At 38.2% G+C, this 13,370-nt stretch overlaps 1 protein-coding gene across 1 annotated transcript in view; it reads right to left on the reverse strand.

Moving 5' to 3' along the window:
• PELP1 (proline, glutamate and leucine rich protein 1) overlaps positions 1–13,370 on the reverse strand; it is a 32,096-nt gene that overhangs the window by 13,058 nt on the left and 5,668 nt on the right. The window contains exon 5 of the mRNA XM_044673127.1: positions 13,160–13,231. Coding sequence (XP_044529062.1) covers positions 13,160–13,231 — 72 coding nt within the window. The remainder of the gene's footprint in view (positions 1–13,159; positions 13,232–13,370) is intronic.

Consider the following 13,370-nt stretch of genomic DNA (forward strand, 5'->3'; position numbering starts at 1 on the left):
CTAAACCAAAAATAAAAAAAATTAAAAAATACAGTGAAATAGATAATAAATACTAAACTAATTTTTGATATAGGAATGCCATAAAAATGCCTAGATTTCTTCAAGTGACTTGACAAATATCCTTGAGGACCAAATCAAGAAACCCTTACACTAAGCACAGGAAAAGGGTTGAAGCTGGTTGTGACTAGGTCTTTTTCATCCTCTCTTTTGGGTTAAATTGGAGAGAAGTCACAGATAGTGGGCTAATGAAATTGACAGATAACATAAAAGCAGAAATGATAGCTGATATACCAAGATAATAGAAATGAGATCCAAGAAGATCAAAAGACTAGAAAACTGGACCAAAACTATCAAGGTTAAATTTAATAAGAATAAACTTGGATTTAAAAAAAATCAACTACACAATGGAAGAGGGGAGCACTGATAGACAAAAGTAAAAAGACCTGAGGGTTTTCACAGACTCCATATGAGCCAACAGCAGGAACTCAGAAACACAACTCTAATGACAAGCTACCTGTACAGAAGCAAAGAATTCAGAATGTGGGCAGTGACAGTCTTGTTGTACTAGGTTCTGGTCAGACCACATTCTAGAGCATTTTGTTAGGCTGTGAGCACCACATGTAGTAAGGATATTCTTTTTTTTCCCTCTCTCTCTCTCTTTTTTTTCCCTCTCTCTCTCTCTTTTTTTTAACCCTTACCTTCCATCTTGGAGTCAATACTATGTATTGGGCTCCAAGGCAGAAGAGTGGTAAGAGCTAGGCAATGGGGGTCAAGTGACTTGGCCAGGGTCACATAGCTGGGAAGTATCTGAGGCCAGATTTGAACCTAGGACCTCCCCTCTCTAGGTCTGGCTCTCAATCCACTGAGACAACCAGCTGCCCACAAGGACAGTCATAAGATGGATCCTATTTAGAGAATGATGATATTGAAAAGACTGGAAACCCCACTGCATGTGGAATGGATAAAGAAATTCTAAATGTTTAACTCGGAGAAGAAAAGAGCTAAGGGAGTCATGATAGTTGTTCTGAAGCATAAGGCAGCCTGCCATATGGAAGAGGAAATCTGCTTGGTCTCATAAGGCAAAACAAGAAACAAGGATGGAAGGTGGATTTAGGCTGAAAAAGGACAAACTTCCTGATAATTAAAGTGTTTTAAATGTGGAACTGCACTGCCATGGAAGGTAGTGAAGCTCTTCAAATGGACAACTTGTTAGGATATTGAGGGAATTCCTGTTCAAGTATAGTATAAATGACTTCTGAGGTCCCCTTTCATTTGGTCCTTTCAAGCTCTGACATTCTATGATCAATGTCTCAATGTGCACAAGTGCTGGGATTACACTAGGCTATAAATTAATGAAATTCTCTTGTTAGAACCCTAAATTTAGTTTTAGAATGAATTTTGTGCTCAGCCCAAATTTGGTAATTCACTTCAAGTAAAATAACACCTGTCTCAGGAAAGGCTAGGAAATTTCCTAATTCTGCTTGTATAGACAATTACTTCCTGCATACCCTTCTCTAAAGTGAAAATCATTCAATTCTGAAATTGGCTATCTTTTCTCAGTGTCACAGTAGAATAGGATCTCAGTGATGATAAGCAGGGCCTTTATGATAAACCAATCAATCATTATCATCTTTATCATCACTAGCATTTATATGTGCCTGTGCCAGGCACTGTGGTAAGTGTTTTACAAATAGCTTTTCACAACAACACTATGAGGGAGGTGCTATTTTACAGTTGAAAAAACTGTGGCAGATAGGTTAAGTGACTTCTGCGGGTAGTAACTGTCTGTGACAGGATCTAAATTCAGGTCTTCTTGATTCTAGGTGAAGCATTCTATCCACAGTAGCCTCTGCGCCAAAATATCTAAAATAAAATCAGTCTGGGAGGAAGGGATACTATACAAAGCAAATAATTAAGCAAAATACAGCTGGAGGTAAGCTTGAAAGCAAGACAGGTAATGGACCTGAGGAAGCACAGTAAACAGACAGTTCTTGTCTAATGTAAGTGGACTGTTCCATTTCCCCACTTCTCTCTATGCTCCTTGTGACTCTCTGACATGCCACCACCCCCTCAAGAGCTGCTTCAGTGCCTAGGCCCACCTCCCCAAATCCTCCAAGTCTAAGGGCTTCAATGTCTGGAGGGATAGAGGAGGGAGCTGAATTTCCATAGTGCGAACATAGGAAAGCCAGAATGGTCAATACTGGGAACAGTACTAAACTTGGAAGCTAGGGTCTTGTGTTCAAATCATAAACTCAAATCTGTCAAATGAGCATAATAATACCTGGCAGGTTATATAAAAGATACTTTATAAATACAAGCACAAGTTACTATTACAACCAGTGCATTTAATGTACTCAAATCATTTACGGGTCCTTTGTCAGCCCTCACTGATAGGGCAAATAATTCATACACTTAATTATAAATGGCTCTTTATTTTTATTCAATGAAGTTGATGATTTGATAGCCATTTGTTTTGTGCTACTACATCTGATTGAAAATAATAGGACATATAACAGGTGCTCCTTTTCCCTTCACTGATTCCTTCTTCATGTGGAATTTGAACTAGTGATATATTGGATTTTCTTCAAAGCAGACAGCCTGATGATGTATTAATCCGTTAAATAGGTAGCTTAATAAGGTATACATGGAAACACAATGATCATAACTATCAATATGAATAGGATAAGCTTGCCTATAACATGGAAGAATTGGATTAGAAATGGATTAGAAAGCAGAATCTAAAGATATTTTTACAAGAAACATTCAAAATATAAAGACTCAAACAGAGTTAAAATAAGGGGTTGACAGACACTTCCTAGTCGTGTGACCCTGGGCAAGTCACTTAACCCCCATTGCCTAGCCCTTACCACTCTTCTGCCTTAAGGCAGAAGGTAAGGGTTTAAAAAATATAGAGGTTGAAACAAAATCTATTATGACCCGGCTGATCTCAGAAAAAAAAAAATAGGGGTAGTGCAAAAGCAAAAACTCACTTGATTTTTAAAAAAAGTTAAAAAAGACAAATGGGGGAAAATATTTTGCTGAAAGATATGAGACAACTTAAAGGAAATGGGCAAATATCTACCCAAAAGGGTAAATATCCAGAAAAACAGAACAAGAAATAAAGAATTTAAACAACACAATTTCAGCAAAAAAAAAATTGAACTAGCCTTAGATGAACTCCTAAAAGAAAAAGCCCAGACCAGCTGGAAATACAAGTGAATTCTATCAAATACTGAAAGAACAATTAATTCTATTACACAATTTGTAAAAATAGCAAAATAAGGCATCCTACTAAATTCCTTCTATGATACAAATATGGTCTTAATATCTAAAGCAATGCAAGTCAAAACAGAGAAAAAACTACAGAACAATATTCCTAATGAATATTAATGCAAAAAGTGTGCATGTATAAGTGTATATATGTAAAATATATATACACACATATAGAGATTCACACATAGGCAGACAACTCTCATAAGTGGACTGTCAGAAGACCTACAAAATAAAATTTTAAGTAATGCAAATTATTATTATGGGGGATGAAGGAGGGGCTGCTCACAAACACATGGTTCAGGGACATGGGGTAAGGGGATCAGGGACAGGGAGGGCAAGAGGAGGATTGGATTGGTGACAGGAGGGGGCCAACTGGAAGCAACAGACAAGTACTTGGTAGAAGGTGGAAGGAAGATGGGTGGAGGGAAGAGAGGGGCAAGGCAGACACACTGAGGTGGGCGAAGCAGGACAAAGGTCTCCTCTTTCAGTACTGGAGGTCTCAAGTTAAGCCCCCAATACTACTGATCTGGGTCAGTGGCAGTCTCTCTCCACATACATTCTTCTGCTTTTTTTGGGGGGGAGGGGGCTGAGAGTGGGGACAGGATTATGAGAGGAGAGGGAAGCCTTGGAGCCAAGCAGAGGGGCAGGAGAAGAGAAAGAGAGCATAGTATAGAAACAAATAGACATTCCCCTAACATGATATACAGTACTTAAAATAGTATCTAAAATGAGGAACCTGATTTCTATAGTAATGAGAATAAGTTACTTCCTTTTCAAAAAGACTAGGATAAAGCAAGGCTATCCATTATAACCTCTATTATTTATTTGATGATACAGTGCAGCAATAAGAAAAAGAAATAAAATAAAAATAGACCAAAAGAAACAAAGTTACCCCTTTTTTTGGTAGATGCATTTAGAAAATCCCAGTCAACTAAAAATTAATTGAAACAGTAGCATCATCCAAACTACAGAATAAATTATAACCATTTTTACATATTACTGACAAAACCCAGACAGAAGTGATAGAGAAATTTCATTTAAAATAACTACAGAATAATGAGTCTACACTAATATATACAAACTGTTTAAGGAAATAAAGATAGACCCAAGTAACTAGAGAAATATAAATTGTTAAAGAGTAAGCCAGTATTATAAAAACTTCAATACAAAAGTTAATTCATTTTAGTGCCATATCAGTTGAGATAACAATGGAACACTTTATTAAATCAGAAAAACAAGGTCAAGAATCTTAAGACTAATAAATGAAAAAAAGGGAGAGTTTGTGAATATCAGATCTTTTACTGTACTACAAAGCAATAATCTTTAAAACAATTTAGGACTGGTTAAAAGAGAGGATAATTAGTGGAACCAATTAGGTATATTATATGTAGTACAATTGTGTTTAATAAATCCCAAAATTCTGTTATTATGGGAAGAATTTGCTATTTGACAAAAACTCTTAGAAAAACTGAACAGCAGTTCGGAAGAAACTAAGTTTAGACCAACATTTCATACCATATATATCAAGATAACAAATCAGAGGTGCAAAGATTCATGGACAGAAAAGTTTAGGACTAAACAAGTAATAGAAAAAATTACAGGGGGCAGCTAGGTGGCTCAGTGGATTGAGAGCCAAGTCTAGAGAGAGAAGGTTCTAGGTTCAAATCTGGCCTCAGACACTTCCTAGCTATGTGACCCCAGGCAAATCACTTAACCCCCATTGCCTAACCCTTACTGCTCTTCTGTTTTGGAACCAATACACATTGTTGATTCTAAGATGGAAGGTAAGGATTTTTTTTTAATTACAAATTACTACAAATTAATTATAAAAAATTACAAAAATTAGGAAATAAAATGGTATTTTTTGAGTATTATGAAATTTTAAAAGGTTGCATAAAGAAATCTAGTAGTTAAAATTAGAAGGGAAACTGGTAAATCAGAACAAATCTTTGCAAGTTTTTCTGATAGAAGTTTCATATCCAAGATAAATAAGGAATTGATTCAGTATTACAAAACTAAAAGTCATTCTAATAGATGTGGTTCAAGGATATAAATAAGTTTTCTATATAAATAAGTTTTCAAAGAAATCCAAATTATCAATAATCATATGGTTAAAATACTCAAAATCATTAATAATAAGAGAAATATAAAATAAAGCAACTTTGTAGTTCTACCTCATAACAATCAAACTGGCAAAAAACCAGAAATGTTTTTTTCTTTTTTCCTAGTGGAAGGTAAGAGAAAAATAAAATGCTCAACAGCTGAAAAAAAATTTAACTTTAAAAAAAGAATATTAGTATGTGGAAGGAGGGTGTGAGAGGGGTTAGGATAAAGTGCTTTCTGGAGAGAAGGTATAATGGGAAGTAAACCATCCCACAAAGTTTCCTCAAAAAAGAATATCATAGTTCTGAGAACAAAGAGGGAAAGGATGAGGCAAAAGGAGAGAACAAAGAACAAGTGGGAAAGCAGAAGAGGAAATAGGTGCATTAAAAATGACCCTTAAGGAGAATCCTAAACAGATATATCCCCAGCCATAGCTACCAAAATCACACCTCTTCCTCTCATCTATCCTATAGCTCCTATCATGTGCCAGGCACTGTCCTAAGTGAGTTACAAATATTACCTCATTTAATACTTATAACAACACAGGAAGGTAGGCACTATTACTATTTCCAATATGCAGATGAGAAAACTGAGGCAAACAGGTTTAATGACCTGCCTAAGACCACACAGTTAATAAAAGAGTTTGAGAGAGGACTTGAATCCAGATCTTCAACTCCAGCCCCAGCATTCTATCCACTGGGCCACTTAACTCCCTCTAATCAGATTGTTTAGTTGAAAACTTTCTTTCAATGCTAACATTCCTTCTCTCCCATCCTCTTCCAAGTCCCTCTTTATTTATATCAAATAAAAATCTAAAATCCAAGATTACCTATAGACAACAGAAATACATGAGTAAAAGCCAGTCTCACATAGAAGTAGAGGAAGTGAAACACGATCTCAAAAAAAAAAAAGTTGCAAACTATTAACAACCATGTAAAAGAACGCTCAAAATCACTAATAATAAGAGTACCACAGATCAGTAGAAAAAGTCAACACTGGAGGGGTTGTGGAAAGACAAGTGTATTAATACATTGCTGGTAGAGCTGTAAAGTGGTCCAACTAGAAAGCAATTTGGAAGTATGAGATTGACTAAAATGTTCATACTCTCTTTAACTCAGAGATTCTCTACTTAAGCATATGCCCCAAGGAGGTAATGGGAGGAGACAGGGGAAATCCTGTTTGCATTAAAATATTTACAAGAGCATTTTCTGTGGTAGAAACAACTAGAAAAAGTATTTAAACCCATCATTTGGGAAAGGGTTATCAAACTATGGGATATACACATAATAGGCCATCACTATGTTCTAAGGAATGAAGAATATGATGAATCTAGAGAAGTAAAGAAATATTTATATGAACTGATGCAAAGGCAAATAAAGTAGAACCAGGAATATACCACCAAACTACTACAGCAATGTAAATGGAAAGAACAAAAACATAATTAAAAACTTAATGTTTCAAAATTATAATGGACATGTCTGAAGAGATATGAGAAGATACTTACCTCACTACTTTGGGAAATGGGGGAAGAAAAGATATGGAAAATTACCAATATTAGATTTTTTTAATATGTTAGTGAGTTGTGCTAAATGTTATCTTTCTCCTTTTTTGTGCTTTCTTGAGGCTTAGCTCTCCAGAAGGGGATAGTGCAATATGTAAAGTGGGAACTGGGAGTGATTATTAAAACAAGATTCCAGGAACATTTAAAAAAAAAAAAAAAATCACGACTTCAAAATTCTCTTCACCCCAGACCTTTTCCCATCACACTCCTTCAGCTTTCTGAACGAACTAAACTTGTCTCTTCCTACCCCCACCCCACCAAGAAAGTTCTGTCCTCTAGAAAACCTCTCTAAGTGAAGGCCCACTTCCTGTTAAACCCTGAGGTCCAGTACCTTATGCCAAGGTGGAGTGGGCATCTTTCTTGCAACTCACTGCCAATCCTAGACCTTCTTTTCATTCCCTTTGATCAGAAATCCCCTTGGGTTCCGTATTATATGCATCACTGATACAGATTCTGAATGAAGTAATGAGCCCCCAAGTCATTCTCTCTTTCTCTAGGAGTTCAGGGCTTGGCTCGGTATTTCTCTACATAAATCCCTGCTCTATCATAGATGTGGAGCTGGAATGGGCTTTAAAAGCTACCCAGCCCTCATTTTATAGAAGAGGAAACTGAGGTTCAGAGATCATGTGTCTTGCCTCAGGTCCCAGGGATGTGACCTCATAAACTTGCAGCAGAATGAAAATCTAGGTTTGGCTGACACCTGGTCCAGCACTCTATTCATTAGACCACAAAGTCTAATGTAAGAGATTTCAATACATGTGTTGCTATCGCTTCAAATAGCCTGGTCACAAACTAGGTACTTCCATTTTCTTTCTTCTCACTTTTTTTCTTTAACTTCCTCCCTGCAATCTGTCTTAAACACATCATTCCACCCAAACTACTCTCTCCAGAGCTACCACTGATCTCTTAATTACCAAATCCAATAGCCTTTTCTCAAACCTCATCCTTCTTGACCTCTCTGAAGACTTTCACATTATCCATCACCCTCATGATTCTCTTTCCAGTTCTTCTTCCGGAATAATCAATATCAATCCTTCTCAGTCTCCTTTGCTGCCAATTTTTTTATCCATGTTACACCCACTAACCTCTCTCTAGTAAGGGTTCCACTTCTGACATGACCCACAATGTCTAATACATTAAATTTTTCTTTCTTGTCTCTCACTGCCAATCCCAATCACCTATGGTTCTGTCCTTGGCCCTATTCCTTTCTCTCCCAAGAGTATTTTGCTTGATTATCTCATTAGATCCTATAGATTCAATTACCTCTACTCAGATTTTCAGAGCTATCTGTTGATCTATACCAGTGATGGGCAAAGTACGGCCCTCGGGCCAGATGCAGGCCCCCTGAAATGTTATACAGTCATGTGACATTACTCTTAATCTGACAAATACAATGAGTAGGATACAATACAATGAAACTTTGAAAGAGTTGCCTTAGAAACAGAATGACAGACGAGCATTTCCTTTCCTTTGGTCCCCTCTTTAAAAAGTTTGCCCTGAGAAAGTGTTCTAAATCTCTAATAATTAGAGACATGCAAGTCAAAACAACTTTGAGGTTTCACCTCACACCTAGCAGATTGGCTAAAATGACAGCAGGGGAGAGTAATGAATGTTGGAGGGGATGTGGCAAAATTGGGACATTAATGCATTGCTGGTGGAGTTGTGAATTGATCTAACTATTCTGGATGGCAATTTGGAACTATGCTCAAAGGGCATATGCTCAAAAAGGCCTTTTGATCCAGGCATAGCACTGCTTGGATTATACCCCAAAGAGATAATAAGGAAAAAGACATTTACAAAAATATTTATAGCCGCGCTCTTTGTGGTGGCAAGAAAATTGGAAAATGAGAGAATGTCCTTCCATTACGGAATGGTTGAACAAATTGTGGTATCTGCTGGTGATGGAATACTATTGTGCTCAAAGGAATAAAGAACTGGAGGAATTCCATGTGAACTGGAATGACCTCCAGGAATTGATGCAGAGTGAAAGGAGCAGATCCAGGAGAACATTGTACACAGAGACTGACAGGCTGTGGTAACAACCAAACATAATAGACTTCTCTACTAGCAGAGATACAATGACCCTGGGTTAACTCTGAGGGACGTATGAGAAAGAAAACTAGCCACATTCAGAGGAAGAACTGTAGGAGGAAAAATAGAGAAGAAAAACAACTGCTTTTACACGTGGGCTGATGGGGATATTATTGGGGATGTAGACACTAAACAATAACTCTAGTCCAACTATCAATAATATGGAATTAGGTCTTGATCAATGATACATGTAAAACCCAGTGGAATTGTGCATTGGCTTAGGGGGGTTTGGGGGAGAGGGAAAGAACATGAAATATGTAACNAGAGGAAGAACTGTAGGAGGAAAAATAGAGAAGAAAAACAACTGCTTTTACACGTGGGCTGATGGGGATATTATTGGGGATGTAGACACTAAACAATAACTCTAGTCCAAATATCAATAATATGGAATTAGGTCTTGATCAATGATACATGTAAAACCCAGTGGAATTGTGCATTGGCTTAGGGGGGTTTGGGGGAGAGGGAAAGAACATGAAATATGTAACTATGGGAAAACATTCAAAATATAAACTTAAAATAAAATAAAATAAAGAGTTTGCCCATCATTGATCTATACTATTTATCCTAATCTTTATCCTGGCCTTCAGTCTTACCTCTCCAGCTGCCTACTGGACATCATGAACTGAATGTCCCACAAGTATCTTAAATTTATTATGTCTAAAAGTGACTTCATTATTTTCCCTCCTACATCCTTCCCTCTTCCTAACTTCCCAAGGGCATTACCACCCTGCCAATCACCCAAGCTCACAAGCTCCTTATTCTGATCATATCAGAATTATTATTCATTATTGAATCCTGTCAACTTTGTCCTTTGCATCTTCTTCTCTCTTCTGACATTGCTATCACCCTTGTATAGGCCCCCATCACCATAAAAGACCACTCTAATCGATTTCTGATAGTCTACCTGCCTCAAGTCTCTCTCTACTCCAGACCATTCTCTACTCAGCTGGCAAATTCATCTTCCCAAGTCTGACCATGTGACACACCAGTCACACCCCCTTACCAATTTAATTCAATCAACTTTTACCACCAGGATCAAATATAAAATCTCTAGTTAGTATTTAATAAAGCTTTGAATAACTTGATCTTACACTTTATTCCCTCCCCACCATGTACTCTGAAATCCAGTGACCTATCCTCCTTGCTGTTGCTCTCACAAGATAGTCCATGAATTTTCACCAGCTCTTCTTTCTGCCTGGAATGCTCCCTCCTCATGTGTCTCCTGGGTTCCTTCTAGTCTGAGCTAAAATCCCACCTCTTCTGATTCCCCTTACTGCTAAAGAATGTCCTTCCTAATTTATCTTGCATAGATCATAGTTGTCCATATTTGTTTGAATTATTTCCCCATTAGACTGTGAGCTCATTACAAACAAGGATTTCCTGCCTTTTTTGTTATCTCCAACACTTAGCACATAGTAGGTCCTTAATAAATGCTTGCTTGACTTGTTGATCTAGTGGACTTATCAACTTACTTAATTCCTATGATGTACACCATAATCCTCCTCCTTCATGATCTCTGAGTTCCCCCATCTGAGTATAACCTCCAATCCATCTCTTTCCATTCCTCTTGGTTCCTAAACCTTTTCTTTGCCATTGTAACAACTTCTAGGAGCTCCTTTGCTCCCTCTAGACCAATGATGGGCAAACTACAGTCCTCGGGCCAGATACAGGCCCCCCCTACACACAGATTGGGGGAGGGGAGCCTGAAATGTTCTATCTGGCTTCCGGACTTTATTCCTAATCTGAAGAATACAATGAGTAGGATGCAATACAATGAAACATCGAAAGAGTTGCCTTAGAAACAGACTGACAGATGAGCATTTCCTTTCCTTTGGCCCCCTCTAAAAAGTTTGCCCATCACTAATCTAGACTGTTTCTTCCTTTAAAAAATTTCCATCCTATAGTTAACGAGTTCAATTATGCACTCTCCACTCTCCAACTTCTCACTCCCAGTCCTATCACCACCAATTGCCTTCTCCTTAATGAACATGTACTTCTCAATAATACTAAAACCTTCTTACCTGGGATCATTAGAAATTTTCCATCTAATCTCAACGGTGTCTTCAGACCTATAAGGGGACACTTTTATTCTTGCTTTCTGTGCCATTTTATACTGTGGCGAATCTATAACTTTGAGGGCCCCAGCCCCCACCTCTTCCTCCTCCCTGTCAGAAGAGCCCCAACCAGAAACTTTGCCAGAACACAAAGACCACTCCCTTTTAATGCTGCTGCTTCTCTCTCACCCAGCAATTCAAAATCCCTAAACATTTAGTCATATTCTCTCCCAAGTTGCTAAAGTCTTTCAGGAATGGTCCTCCACCAAAAGGCCAATCTCTCAATGTGCACCAGATCCTTCAGCCTCCACTTACCACTCCCTCTGGGTCACTTTGTCATCACTCCTCCCTTATCTTCACCCTCTCTTTCTATAGGCTCCTTCCCTTCTATCTAAAAACATACCCAAGATTTTCTCAGCCTTAAAAAAAATTCAATTGCCATGGTCATCCTCATATCTTTGTACTTCAAAAAACAATCTTCTAGAAAAAGCTATTTACATTTGCTGTTTCCCCTTCCATTCCTCTTGCAATTGAGTTTTCTACTTTATCCCTCAACTCAAACTACAATCTACTAAAATCAACAGCCTTCTCTCAGTCTTTATCTTCCAGACCTGACAGCAGCTCTACACTGTTTTATTAGGTGCTTCCTATGTGCCAACATCAATACAAACACTGACAGAAAGATTGTCAGGACAATCAAGTCTCCACCTTCAAGGGGCTTACCTTCTAATAAGAAAAAAATAACACATTTTTTATAATAATTTTTAAAAAGGAGGTTTTCTTGTTTCTCTCCTTTCCCTCCTAACCATTTCTTCTCAATATCCTTTGGCTGGATCATTATTTATATCTCAGACCCAAACTCTAGGTGTCTCTTGAGGCTCTGTCCCAGTTTTCTCTTCTCTTCATATACTACCTGTATTTAATTGCCCCACCAGTTCCCATGAGATCAATTATAATCTCACTCAAGAGTTCCATGCCATTCCCTAGACTTGCACAATAAGTACTAGTGGATACCTGTTGTCTCTAGGATCTAGGTGAGGTGGAAGATTTGGTATGACACTGCCTCACTTAAATTCAATTTATTAGAAAACTTCAAAAGATTTCACTCAAATATTCTCTGTGCTGCAATTCCTCATCACCAATTGTCTACTGGAAAGCCTGGATGTCTCATAGGCATCTCAATCAGAATTCATTTTCTTTCTCTCAAACCTACCCCTATAACTTAATTTCTGTCTGTGAGAGATGAGAGCACCACCATCCTTCTAGTCACTCAGAGTCCCAAACTCAGCATCATTCTCAGTTACTGCCTCTCAATCCCCAAATCCAATTAACTGTAAGTCTGGTCTAGTCTACCTCCATAACCTGTCTAGCATCTACCTTCACTATTGTATCAACTTCATAATTGGTTTCCTTGCTTCCCTGCCATTTCTAATCCATCCTCCAGAGCTGTGGAAAATAATCTTCCTAAAGCATATTTGGTGATAGCCCCCTTCTTCAAGAACCTCAAGTAACTCTCTACTGCCTCCAGGATAAAATATAAATTCTTTATCTTGGCATTTAAAGTCCTCATGGTCTGGCTCTAGCCTATCTTTCTAGACTTATTCATATTACTCCCCCTCACACACTCTTAGGTTCCAGCCAGACTGCCCTACTTGCTGTTTATAGTGCTTTATACCTAATAATCACTTAATAGACAAGTTTTCTTCATTCAAAATCTAATCATCTTTCTCCTGACTCCTTGATGAGAGCAGAGACTGTGTTTTGTTTAGTCACTGCATCCCCAGAGCTTATGCCAGGCTAAGTCCCTGTACAACTAGTAGAGATAATAGCCACTGATGGCTTTTGCAGCCACTAGTAACAAAGAACACTCTAAAGATACTGACTGAAGAGGCTGAGGTTCTGATCAAGAGAACAGGGGGTCAAGAGAACAGATCTGGAGAGGGGCACCAAAATTCAAATGTACAACCTCTGTGGGGGACCAGTGGAGTTTACTTATGAAATTCATGACATGAGAGGGTAGAATTACAGAGCTAGCATAACTAACTAGGATGGTGGTAGAGTGGTCATAGTCACTTACTCTGAGGGAGCCACAGGCCCGGGGGAAGTAGGTCATGCAGGCCTTCATTCCCTCCAATGCTGACAGCTCACACTATGAGGGAATAAGAAGGAAAGTGAGCAAAAGCCTCTCCCATACCCTAGTGCTTTCAAATCCTCTTCCCAGTCCCAGAGCCTCCAATCCTTCATCCCCATTCCTAGCTTCAGCAATTCCTCCTCCCTACTCCCAGGCC

The sequence above is a fragment of the Gracilinanus agilis genome, chromosome 4 (genome assembly GCF_016433145.1).
Source record: "Gracilinanus agilis isolate LMUSP501 chromosome 4, AgileGrace, whole genome shotgun sequence".
NCBI classification, from domain to species: Eukaryota; Metazoa; Chordata; class Mammalia; order Didelphimorphia; family Didelphidae; genus Gracilinanus; species Gracilinanus agilis.